The 12,430-nt window shown below is 44.4% G+C and overlaps 1 protein-coding gene across 1 annotated transcript; it reads left to right on the plus strand.

The window, feature by feature from the left end:
- The first annotated feature begins 381 nt into the window (after positions 1 to 381).
- Positions 382 to 4,903, plus strand: SF3B5 (splicing factor 3b subunit 5). The gene has a single exon (XM_030499636.1). The coding sequence runs from the start codon at positions 492 to 494 to the stop codon at positions 750 to 752; it is 261 nt and encodes an 86-aa protein (XP_030355496.1). The 5' UTR covers positions 382 to 491; the 3' UTR covers positions 753 to 4,903.
- Positions 4,904 to 12,430: the final 7,527 nt, after the last annotated feature.

A 12,430-nucleotide genomic window follows, 5' to 3' on the forward strand; every position in this document is an offset into this window, starting at 1 on the left:
AACTCCAGAGGTCCCTTCCAACCCAAACCATTCTATGACTGTGATATCTTTGCTTTACAAATAAACTTGAGGCTTAAACTTGAGGCTTAAGGATCAGTTAAGCATCAGGCTTCACTGAGCCTTGTACCTGTCCTGAGAATACAAGATCCTGAACTAGCTGCTAATCCTCAAGTACGTGCTTTAAAATAACTATGTGTCACAGATGCTGGCCTGGAGTTGCAACTGCCGTTTGGCTTATTCACCTGATTAAACTAACAGTAAATGATTTTATTACAGACCGTACGAACATTTAATCGCTCCAGGGCCCGGCCCCGGGGCGGGCGGTGCGGTGAAAGACTACAACTCCCGTCATGCCCTGCGGGGCGCCGCGTCCCGCCCAGCGGCCGGGCGGGAAAACAGCTGCTGAGGGCCGGCCGGAAAAGGTCTGTGGGCGCCGCTTCCGCTCGCCATTTCGCGCCGAGCCTCTCCTTAGCGCTCGTGCCGCCGCCGCCATGACGGACCGCTACACCATCCACAGCCAGCTGGAGCACCTCCAGTCCAAGTACATCGGGACGGGCCACGCCGACACGACCAAGTGGGAGTGGCTGGTGAACCAGCACCGGGACTCGTACTGCTCCTACATGGGTCACTTCGACCTGCTCAACTACTTCGCCATCGCCGAGAACGAGAGCAAGGCGCGCGTCCGCTTCAACCTCATGGAGAAGATGCTGCAGCCCTGCGGGCCGCCCGCCGACAAGCCCGACGAGTCCTAGCCCGCCCCAGCCGCCTTCCGGCCCCGGCCCCAGGGCGCTGCGCTTTAGGGGCGGGTGGGCCGGAGCGAGCGGCGGTGCTCCGGGGAGCTCGCCTGCCCGCCCGCCCGCCGACACCGAGCCCGGCGCCGCGGGGCTGCCTTGCGCCCGCGGGAAGGACCAAGGAGCCGCCTCAGGGAGCGCTGTTGACTGTTGCCCTCCGACCTCGTGGTCCCTGTGCTTCAGTGTGGTGTTCTCTCGGAGGACTGTGACGGGAGAGGCCTCGCAAAACGCCAGCGTCTGGACTGCTTCAGCTCTCACATGTACCATTGTTCGGATCTTTTAGAAATGGAAAATAATAAATCTTACTGGGCATTTCTAATGTTTTGTTTAGTAATCGGCTTATAAGAGCTCCTCGTTCTGAAAGGAGTGCTGGTTAAACGGCATTAAGCGTTTATACAGCCATCCGGGGTGCGAGTCTCAGGTACTTCACAGGCAGCATTTTCCCAGCCGGCCTGACCGGTGCTTGCGTACCAGAGCGGTGTTTTGAAGAAAGTGAGGATCCCTGCTGTCACGGGAAGAGTTTGACGTGGTGTTAGTGTTTATTGTGTGAAGTGGTTTGTGGTAAAGCACAAGTCAGTTACTCTAGTGCTTCAAAATGGCTTTTCTTTAAACACCTTTTTCTTGCCTCATCTTCCTCTTTCCTGTACTTTGTGTTTTCCAAACCTTAATTCTCCCTGATCCAACTTAATTACTTTTTACTTTTTTTTTACTGGTGTTTTCTAGTCATGTAGTGGTGTTTGGGATGTTTTTCTACATTACACTAAACAAGTGTATTAATGTGGGGTTAGGCACTGCCAATATGGAATATTAGGAACATAAAGATTACTACTACTGTGAAGTAAAATGCTTTGAGGTGAAAGAATCTTAGACTGCAAACTGAACTAATGTTGACTTTTGATGTGTCATGTAAAGTAGGCTTTATATTCACTTTAAAATCTCAGTTCTGATGAATGGGAAGAGTAAAACATAGAGATATGTTGCTTGGAGAAATTAAGTGCTCTTGTTTCAGACATGGCTCGTAGCTCTGGGTAGCTGTGGATTTGGTGTGGATTCTTTTTTGGACATTGAGAGTTCAGTGTTTTCTGATCCTATTAAGACTTACCAATGATCTTTTTTTCCCTTAAATCAGCAATCTCAAAACACTATTGAGTCTTATAAAACTAAGCTATTCATAATATCATGATAAAGTAATAAGAAGTGCACAAGCTCCTGGGGCCACGTTGAAGTCAGTACATCCATATTCTGAAGAATTCAGAGATGGCATTTTTCCAATTTGGTTGCACATATTAAGATGAGGGGGGGCGTGAAGTGGTCCTAAATAATTGTTACCTGCAAGTTTTGTGAGGAACTACTGCTATTTCCAGTAAATGAGGGGGATTTGTTTGGTTTTCACTTCTCATGCAAGCTGGTGCAGGTGATTTGAAGAGCATCTGTTCCTCGCGTGCTGAGGAATGTGGCTGGAAGGTTTTACCTAACTTGAGTTCAGGCACTTACTAGTGCAATGCAGTCTTGCAAAAATTGAGTAAAATTTGTATCTAAATCAAGCAAGTTTCCTGTTGCTGTTAGTAGAAGTCTGTTCTAGGACCAAATCTTAGAAACTTACCTTTTCCCTGATAAGCAACATGCTCAGTGAAAAAGGGTGGTATGGGGGAATCCGACGGGGAAAGCTGCTGCTCCTGCTTCTCTTGCCTTACACCTTAGCCACTCTGTCCAGAGAGAAAAAAAGAACAGAAGGATCAATTACTCTTATTTCTTTGCCCAAAAGTAGCTCTGTGAGGTGTCTGGTCTGCTGGCAGCCAACAGGCAGTTGGTGTGTGCGACAGCAATGTCAGGGTTAGTTCACTGGTGGCAAAGGAGGTTGAGCCCCAGCGCTGGGACTCGGGAACTGGAAGAGCTGGGGTGAGGGTACAGATGCTTCTGTAACAGGTTGGAAACTGAACTTGCAAAGTTTTGACAAGATGAGTCTTGAATCTCTTTAACATGGAACGAAAAAGAGAAACTGCAACTTAATCCACTCCTCTGTAAGTTACAACTTAAAAACATTTCAAGCAACATTTCTTTGAGACTAAACTGCTAGAATTAGCTCTATCGATGGGTATTCTCAATACTCAATACATTTTAAAATGTGAGCAACAAATATGTGACATGTAAGTAAAGATAAATGTCCCCTTGCAGGCCAACTCCTCATTATATAGCACAAATAGCATTCAGAGATGGGTCAGTTACGTGCTGAGTTAACTTGCTGGTTCTGTTCACCTGTGCTCACTTGAATCCCAGTTAAGCACATGCCTGTTTTAGTGGAAAAGGTTTTTAGGAGTGCCTGTACTAAGTAATGTTTGTGAGACATTACAAACACTTAAGAACTAGAGAAAACCAAAGGGATGTTAGAATTCCTGAGAGTTCAAGATAAACTTGAAAACAAATGGGAGACACTGAAGAGTGTGTTTCTGGGCTATGATATTTTTCCTAAATCCCAAAGCATTCTTAGAACCAATGAAGGCAGTGAGCAGTTCTTGGTATTGGGAAGGGTAAAGCATCAAAAGAATAGAGTTACCTGTCCTACCGGGATACATCTGGTTTTTACTTCCATCCCGGTTAAAAGATGAAGGGTACTGTTTGTTTAAAAATTTTCTCTATATCTGCATGATGTTCTTTTTACATCCAAGTGTGGCTTTAATTGGGCTTCCCACTGTGATCTCTGGCTCGTGTTCCTGAGTTTCTGTAGCTTAATTTCACGTAGTGTGAAGTAGGAGAAATACAAACTATTTCCAATGTGATGTGCATTGTCTTTGGTGAGAAGGAATTTCACCTGCTTGTGTTCTGGTAGTTAATGTATATTTGTAAATTCTCTGTAGAGTAGAACATACATGCATTTTTAATTAAAAAATTTCTAGTGGATATTACATATAGTATTTAATGACTGCTTAGCTAAAAATAGGATGTTAGGCCGTCTAGGATTTATAGATACAGTGAGAAGTAAGTGGATGGCAGGAGAAAGGAGAAAGGTTTGCTTCTGGTGCCTTAATTATAGATGATTGAAGAGAAGAAGAACCAAGCTTGGCTCTTATAGAAAAAAACATGCAAAGCTTCATGCTAAGGTGTTTTATTTTACTTACAAATGGACTATACTTAAGCCAGAAAAGATTACTGTAGAAGTGCACTGCCACCTTTATTTTTAATTATGTTTGCTACCATTCTGTTAGTAATGTGGCTGCCTTTTACAACAGGTAGCATAAGTGTGAGGTTTGCTAATTATTTTATATATTAAGAAAATTCAGTGGTTTGTTTTCTGTATTCTAGTTACTTTTCATTCTAAGTGATTTTTTTCTTCCTGTGCTACACCAGAGGGCAGCAAATGCTGCTGCTGTTCAACCGGAGGCACAGATCGTTAATAGAATGGCATTCTATCATGCAAATTTTCTCTGAAAAAAATAGATGGATACTTCTAAAAATTGCTAAAACTTTCCAATAGTCAGAAATACTTAACTTTTTTCAATGTAAGGTTCAAAACATCTATTACACCTTTTATTCACCATGGGTGAATAGAGCAGTATGGGTAGCATAGTTGGGAAAAAAAAAAGTCCATTTTGAAGTGATACATGTGAAATCAGATTTTTTGAACAGGTCAATTACAACAGCATTTACTCAGGTTCAAGCAGGGCATAATTAACCCATGTTTTCTCCTGCGGCACAGCTGACTTAGAAGTTCTTCATAGTCTGATGCCTCTTGCGTAAGGTTGGTAACAGTGCTTGTGGGGCTGCAGTGTAAATCACATTGCTGAAACTGTGTTAGATTCAACTTGCAAAGTTAGGGTTTGTAACCATCCTGCCAAGCCCCGAGGTTACGTTTAACGTCTGATTTCTCTCATCGCTTTTATAGCTTGACCACACATGGCACTGGCACAACCGAATAGCGAACTGCTGTGGACAGGCTGAGAATGACCAGGCTGGTGCAGGACTGTCTGAACTCTGTAGCATTTGTATTTTATGTCCTGTTTGGTATAAATACTGAAAAAAACAAATGTACAATGCTGACGAATGGAGAATAGTAAATGCTTGTGTTTTGTGATTACTGGTGATGGGGTACTACTACTATAAATCACTTCCCACTTCAACATCTTGAGTGACGTGCATGTGGATTCAGTACTTCATATATTAGAAGGCTAAGGGTGTCTTTGGCATTATTAGACTACTTTTCATGTTGGTTTAAGAGATGCCTGTAACAAAAACTGCTAAACTCACTGCTTCACCTACAACTGCTTAACTGCACCTTTGGGGCACCTTTCAAAGCATGGGGCTGGACTTTGCAAGGTATCACTGGGTCAGACTTGGTTGAGCAGGGTCTCTATGGGCTGTCCTAAGAGTGTACAGACCCATTCACAGGCTGGGAAAGTGGCTTGCATCCACACCAGAGCTTTGGGACTTTGCCAAGGAGCTGCAAGAGGCCTTCATACAAGTGTTGTGTAAGGAACTATATGCTGCTTTTCATTGCTTGTTAAAATGTTTTCCTTCTAAGACATTGGTTCGGAAGCAGCTATTTGCAGACAAATCTCTGAGCAATTTAACTTGTTGCACTGTGGAGCTAACTGCAGCTGTCCTGGAATGACCCTGGGAAGCTGGAGTGAGCGAGCGCTTTGGCAGACAGCTTTCCCAATGCTCTGCTTAGTGATTTTATTCCCAGTATTTTGACTGCTTGTTTATGATGAGGCTTTAAGGGAAAGAGATGATCCATATGCTCATCAAGCAAGCAACAGAAAGCAACGAGGCCTGTGGGATCTCAGCAGCTGCATAGGATGATTATCTTGGTGGAAGGTCAAGACAAGGGGCAGTACAGGGCCACAGGCTGGCCCTACAAGGCTTTGCTCACTTGCAGGCTAGGATTTACCAACCCAAGCAGGGCACTTGGAAAGTCAGTCTTTTAGTCATCCAGACCTGGATCTTATCCAGCTTTTGCCATCTTAGCTGGAGCTTCGCATTGAATCAGAGAGAGCTTCAAGTACTCATCGTCTGTCTGGATCAGGCCTTTATTTGACTTCTTATCTCTGCTGATGAAGTCTTGTGTCCTGCAAGGTGCTTTACGCAAGGGAGAACCCCCAGTAGGGCCTGCAATCCCTTCAGAAGAAATGTGAAACCCAGAAGAAAATAGTCCTCTAGGAAAGCTGATAGAATCAGGGCCAGGGACATCTCTTTCCAGCTGCATGAATTTCATACCAAAATCTTGTGGCCGAGAACTCCAGAACATGGGCCTCATCATGCCAAGGGTATTGCTCTGAGCTGCTGTTTCCTTCTCAGATATGAAGCATGGTGCAGATGAGACAAAGAAAAACCAAACTTAAAACTCTGAAAACACGTTGAAGCATCAGTCCCCGAACACATGCACCTCACCAGTGACACTGCCAGCACTAGCAGAGGGAAATCGGGCTGGAGTCAGCAGTTTATGAGGACTGTGTTAAGGCATTATCTTTTGGATATGATGTATGTTTACTAGGAAATTAGGAGGTGAAGGGCTGTAGGGCTGAGGGATTATAGTGCTTAATAAAGAGAAAGAGATTTCATCCCTCATGCTGCCCTTATGGCAGTTAGCTATAATCCTTTTGCTGGAAGCTTATCTTCCTCCTACCACTCCTCCAAGGACACTACTAGAAAAACTAATGTCATGACCCAGGAACAGAGCATTTTTCTCGGCAAAGCTGAGCAGACAACTTCAGGCATTGTCTACACAAAGAAAATAAATGTAAAATGCCTGTTCCTGGCTATGACTCTGTGGGGATGCTCTTTTCCTGCAATAAATATATGTTAAACTGAAGACAAGGGCTTGAGAGCAAGTTACTTGTCGTAAATTAACTGTGAGGATGCATCAGCTGCTCTGTAGCTAGTGCCTGTTGCAAGTCCTGACTTTAGTGTCAAAATCAAGGTCTTCTGCCTCTTTGCTTGCAGGCACTTCCCTTGCATCACTGGACACTGCAGGGCTCAGAGTGAGGGGTCAGTGCTGAGCTTGAATGTTGACGTTGGTGTAGTATCAGTGTAGATCACTGTATCCCCCTCCTTACTCAGTCTTCTGTCTGTGCTTTCCCCTCTAAGCAGTCAGTCTGTGACACACCACCCACAGCAACAGCAGTATTTGCTACTGCTTGACTTACCAGCCATGCAACAATTCTTCCTGGTGCTGATACCTCAGTTTCCTTCTCCAGTGATGCTTGAGGAGAAGATCAGTGTTACTTTGGTAAAGCTCATTAGCTTATGAATAATTGCTCTGCTTTGGGCTGTCAGAGAGCAACTGGCTTGTGTCAGCTGTCCAGTGGAAAAATTTGGGGAAGACTGCAGCTCTAAATTAGTTCTATATATACGCATTTTGAGATACAAATGATTCTATGCAGCATCTGCTTGCATGTAAATCAGTCCCATGGGGCTGTGTCATTTCCTGGATCTCAGGAGCACCCTTCAGCTCCTCACAGCACCCTGATTCATTTGCCCACATCTTCCAGCTTCTCCAACAAGGAAAGCACAGTTTTAGAGAGCCACCTTCTTCCCCAGGTACTGCTGGTAGGTGGGCTGCAGCATAGGAAAGATCGCATGTTTCTGGGAGTCAGGTGTCAGTGAGGAAATGACTGAAGCTGATTAGCTGAAAGGAATTCTTTTACCTCAGCGTGGATTTTCATGTATGCTGAGGATGAGGAGAGTGAGCACTACGTCTTTGCTGAACAGCACCTAAGGGAGGAAGTTGATGACACAGACATTGCCGACAAGCCAGGGACCCCAATATCTGATGGTCTCTGCACTTGCTCCAGTGTGCAGAAAAGAGAAGTGATTGGCCATGAGCAACACAAAACTTCAAGGCTCTGGGGTGTTGCCTGGCGAGCATCCCCTGTCCTCAGAGAAACTTTAACATTTCAATGTGTGCTTTTGTTCACTTCGATGAGATGAAAAAACAATATAGTGAAAGGTTTTGTTGCAACAAGGTATTCCAAACAGTTTTGATTAGGAATAGTTGAAACATAAAGTTAATTTTGCACAGTTTATAGCAAGAGAAGAATTTTATTACAGTTTATACCAAGAGAAGAAAATAGAATCCAACATCAACAGCCCTAAAGGGAAAGACTTACAGGTGTTGGTTGATGAGAAGCTCAACAAGAGCCAGCAATGTGTGACTGCAGCCCAGAAAGCCAACTGTATACTGGCTTGCATCAAAAGAAGCATGACCAGCAGGTCGAGGGAGATGATTCTCCCGCTCTACTCTCATGAGATTCCACCTGGAGTACTGCGTCCAGCTGCAGAGCCCCCAGCACAAAGATGACGAGCGCTGGAGCACCTCTCCTATGAAGGCAGGCTGAGAGAGTTGGGAGTTCTCAGCTTGGAGAAGAGAAGGCTCCAGGGAGACCTTACAGCAGCTTTCCAGTGCCTAAAGAGACCTACAAGAAATCTGAAGAGGGACTTTTTACATGGGCATGTGGTGATAGGAAAGAGGGAATGGCTTCAAGCTGACAGAGATTAGATTTAGATTAGATATTAGGGAAAAATTCTTCACTACGAGGGTGATGAGACACTGGAGCAGGTTGCCCAGAGAAGCTGTGGCTGCCCCATCCCTGCAGTGTTCAAGGCCAGGTTGGACAGGGCTTTGAGCAACCTGGTGTAGTGGAAGGTGTCCTTGCCTATAGCAGGTGGGTTGCAACTGGAGGATCTTTAAGGTCTCTTACAACCCAAACCATTCTCTGAGTCTGTGATAGTAAAGTCACTTGATATAAAACACTACGATGCCTTTTAAAAATGTTTTGTTGACACTTTGAGGAAGATCAGTGCATTTTCATGAAATATATTTGAAGTGTAGTTAAGGTACTTTTCTACTCGAATTCTATTGTCTTGAAAACTTTTCACTGGTTTTATTTAACCTAGAGCGTTGTCTCTTCCTGCAATTTACCCATTCACCAGAAGGCGGAGCTTAATGTCTTGTAAGTGAGCTAGAATTGGAGGAATTTTCACTAAGTCCTTTGGATTCGAGGGCTTGAATGAAATGTCTTTTTCCCTCCTGTTTTGCAAAGGAAATCCTTCTGGATCAGCATGACAGCTCCCCAAGACATAAAACCTCAGTATCTGGAGTCTTAATGGTCCCAGCCTGTCTGGTCCCTGCACAATCTAATTAGGCCAAAATATCATCACCTGAGACACATCAAAGTCCAGAATCCTTGTACCAAGAGCAAGAATCATTGTGCCCCTGGAGATGCTACCGACTTTCTTCAGGATTACTGGGAAGCTAAGGAATAGGATAGAGAGGAGCATTTGCCTCAGGTTTCTGTCCCAGTCCTATCAGGCATGGAGCGCAGTCCTTGCGTACCTGCGCACCAGGAGATGGTCAACCTGATTCCTGCATGCTGGGTCATGATGCTGGGCTCTGTGCTCCTCTTGGTAATCTTGGGGTCATGCAAGCTCTCATAAAGGCTTTCTCTGGCACCCAAACCACTGCTGTCTTGTAGTGGAGAGTGCAGGGTGATTGGAACTAGGTGATCTTAATGTCCTTTCCAACCCTAACCATTCTATGATTCTATGAGGTGCTAAATTGTCAACTGCAATCATTATGCTGCAGTAGAAGGAAGCCTTTTGGGTAGCATCGACCCAAATCCCACAGTGCCTCAGGACAAGTGTCTCAGATATTGGTCCTGAATCAATTCTCTGTGAGGCTGTGACAGAGCAACAGGAACGGGTGGTGTTGTCTGCAGTGTTACTAGGGTGCTGCACAGCAATGGGCTGCACAAAAAGAAGCTTTCTCATGGCTTTCTGCTTAGATACACAGTGTTGCTCATGTCTACTCCAGGTCATTCTAGGGGGTATTTAGGTAAATAACTGGAAGCTGGCTAGCTTTGTCTAGCTGCTTTATGGATGTGCTCAGGACTAAGACTTCCTACTGAAGAGTATTTAACTAAAAACATAGCATCTCTCTCAGCTTTCCTTAGCTGTAGTTTGGGAGGAAAGATAGCTGCTGCCTTCTACAATGCAGGGAGTGTTTGACTCAGAACATACCTTGCTCATGGTCCTCTTTTACAGGCCAGAAGTTTGGGTTCAGGTATCTTTGGAGCAAATTCATGTAGGTCCTGTTCCTGGAGGTTGCAGGTGGAATGAGGTGTTGACACCTTCCCAATGTGTGAACTTTCTACTGAAATTGGGTGACCAGAGCAGCTGCTCTGTGGTGGTAACTCACATCACAGCCACAAAAATGTCTTTTAAGGGTCACACCAAAGGTTCACCTAGATGAGCGTCCTGCTTTGGCAATGGCCAAAGGCTAATGCCTAGGGAGGAGGCTAAGAATAGAGCGAATGTATAGTGATCCCTACAGTACTCCTCTGACTAGCTGAGGGATTCATGGAACTAGAGAAGATGATGCCTTTATGTTAGATTGCCCTGTTAGAGACTTGGATCAGTTCTAGTAGGCAGTTTTCCTAGCCTCTGTTTGTCCTAAGGCTAAATTCCCACCACCTCAATTTAGAGACACTTTAGAAAATGTTTAGCTGTAATGGACCCACTGGAAATCACTTTGGTATTGAATGCAACAGATTCCTTTGGTTAGCCATCTAGATGCTGGCACTATCGATTAGTGAAGATCCAGAATCTGATGGATTGTACAAAACCGTTTGCTCAAGATAGCAAAACCCAAGATGGGTGGCCAAAAATTTTACCTATTGAATCAGAATTCAGTGTCCTCTCATGAAAAAGAAATGGGAAATCGTTTTCTGCCTATTTTATTTCAAAACAATAGTCTTATCTCTATTTCAATAACTGTGTGGTTTATTAACAGTGAAGATAAGTCCCACTGTGTATTCAAAACATTCCTCTCTTCTGCATCCTGAAAAGCAATCAATAGACTCATAGCAATATTGGCACTTAGCAGAAGTTAACCACAACTAAGAGTGAGGTTAACATGGCAAACCCATTTGCTCAGGAAGTTCTTGAGACAAATCTGAAACACAGTGTTCCTGTCTGGCAGCAGAGAACAAATTAAGCATTTTTCTTAGCTCTTAAAATGCTTTTAAATGCCAGCATTCTCATGGGGAAAATTGGTTTCTGAAAAGAATTTACATCAAAATTATCTTTGTACCCACTTCTCTAGAAAGGAGTTGGTTGTCCTTTATTTTCATAACCTCTGTGCCAAGTATCCCAAGTATGAGGAAATACTGAGTTCTGCATCCTGCTTTCAGCAGCGGTTTCCCTTCAGCCAGCCTTTTCTCCTGACATAAAATTGATGCCAGTTCCCCTGGCAGTACGATTTGGATGGGGCAGTGACAACCAGCACAGCCATGACGCTGAGGCTGTTAATTCTGGTGCCACCAGAGCCCAATGGAGGTTTGAAGTCTCGTTATTCTGGGTGTTATACAGCAGGAGAGATGAACCCTGCCAAGAAGTGACTACAAGCAGGAAAAGGAAAGACATACAACAGCTGGAATGTGTTGCACTGGAGACTGCTGAGAAATGGCCAAGATGTGGTGAAGGCCAGGTTGGACAGAGCCTTGGGCAACATGGTCTAGGGTGAGGCAGGAGGCTCTTCCTGAAGAGGAAGGGGGTTGGAACTAGATGATCTTAAGGTCCTTTCCAACCTAACCATTCTGTGATCCTGTGATTCTGTGAGGGCTTTTCAAAGGTGGAAGCAACCTAGATTACATAGATGTATAAATGTGAAGGGTATTAATTAAATCTCATCTTCATCTATCTGGTTGGGTGTTCTCATTCAAAGGATGGATGGCTCAGTTGATGTTATTAAGCCAGTTTCACTTCACAATTTTTGTGAATTCCAGTGAATTTTTCTTACTGTCCCAATGTGGTACAACTCTCTTTTCCAAGCTGGGGCTAGAGGAAGGAAGGATGGAAGGAGGAGGAGCCATTCTGCTTGCACAGGGTCAGAAACTAGAGAGCAGAGTGTCTTGTTAAAAAGATGAGTCTTGAGCAGATACCAGCCCTTTACAGCAATTTCTCACATGCAGAAAGTCTAAAAAAAGAAAACAAAGAAAACAAAGCACCATCAGAGGCTGAAGGGTGATAGAGGCTGAGAATGGTCACCTAGGGAAGGTCTGAAAGGTGAGAAGAGAAGCCTTTGCTGAGGTGGAGCCAGGTGCTAGAAAGCAAGAGGGCAAAAATAGGGAGTTAAGAAAATCAGAGTAATGCTTTGAAGGGAGTGAGTGCAAGAGCAAGCAAAACTGGAAAGGAGGAAGGCTGTGAAATGATGCAAGAAGATACGACAGATTTTAGAGAGGCTGAGGAAGATCAAGAAAACTGAGACATAGAAACAGTCATATCCAGTGGAAGGAGCAAGTGAAAGATGTTATCCAGGAAAAAGACTGAGAAGACTTAGAGGAAGCTGGTATTGACTTGGCAGACACAGAGAGCAGTGCTAAAGCAGCTATCAACATCACAGTCAAGCAGACCAGTAAAGGAGCAGTCTATAGCAAAGATGAGATCTCTTTCAACGAGTATGAAACATAGACCACAGCTGCAGGACAAATCAAGGGAAAAGAGGAAAGATGCCAGGTAATCAAATGGACGGCAGTGTGGAGGTGAGAGTTGGTGAGGGTGTGATTGGGAGGTAATGATTTAAGGGAAAGTTAAAGGGGAGGTCATCCAAGAGTTACCATGGGACAGCAATATCAGGATGGGGCAGG

Source organism: Strigops habroptila, chromosome 10 (assembly GCF_004027225.2).
Source record: "Strigops habroptila isolate Jane chromosome 10, bStrHab1.2.pri, whole genome shotgun sequence".
Lineage (NCBI taxonomy): Eukaryota > Metazoa > Chordata > Aves > Psittaciformes > Psittacidae > Strigops > Strigops habroptila.

What these genes read in the sequence shown, in the direction of transcription:
- SF3B5 (XM_030499636.1), top strand. Translation starts at nt 492, where the DNA reads ATGACGGACCGCTACACCATCCACAGCCAGCTGGAGCACCTCCAGTCC.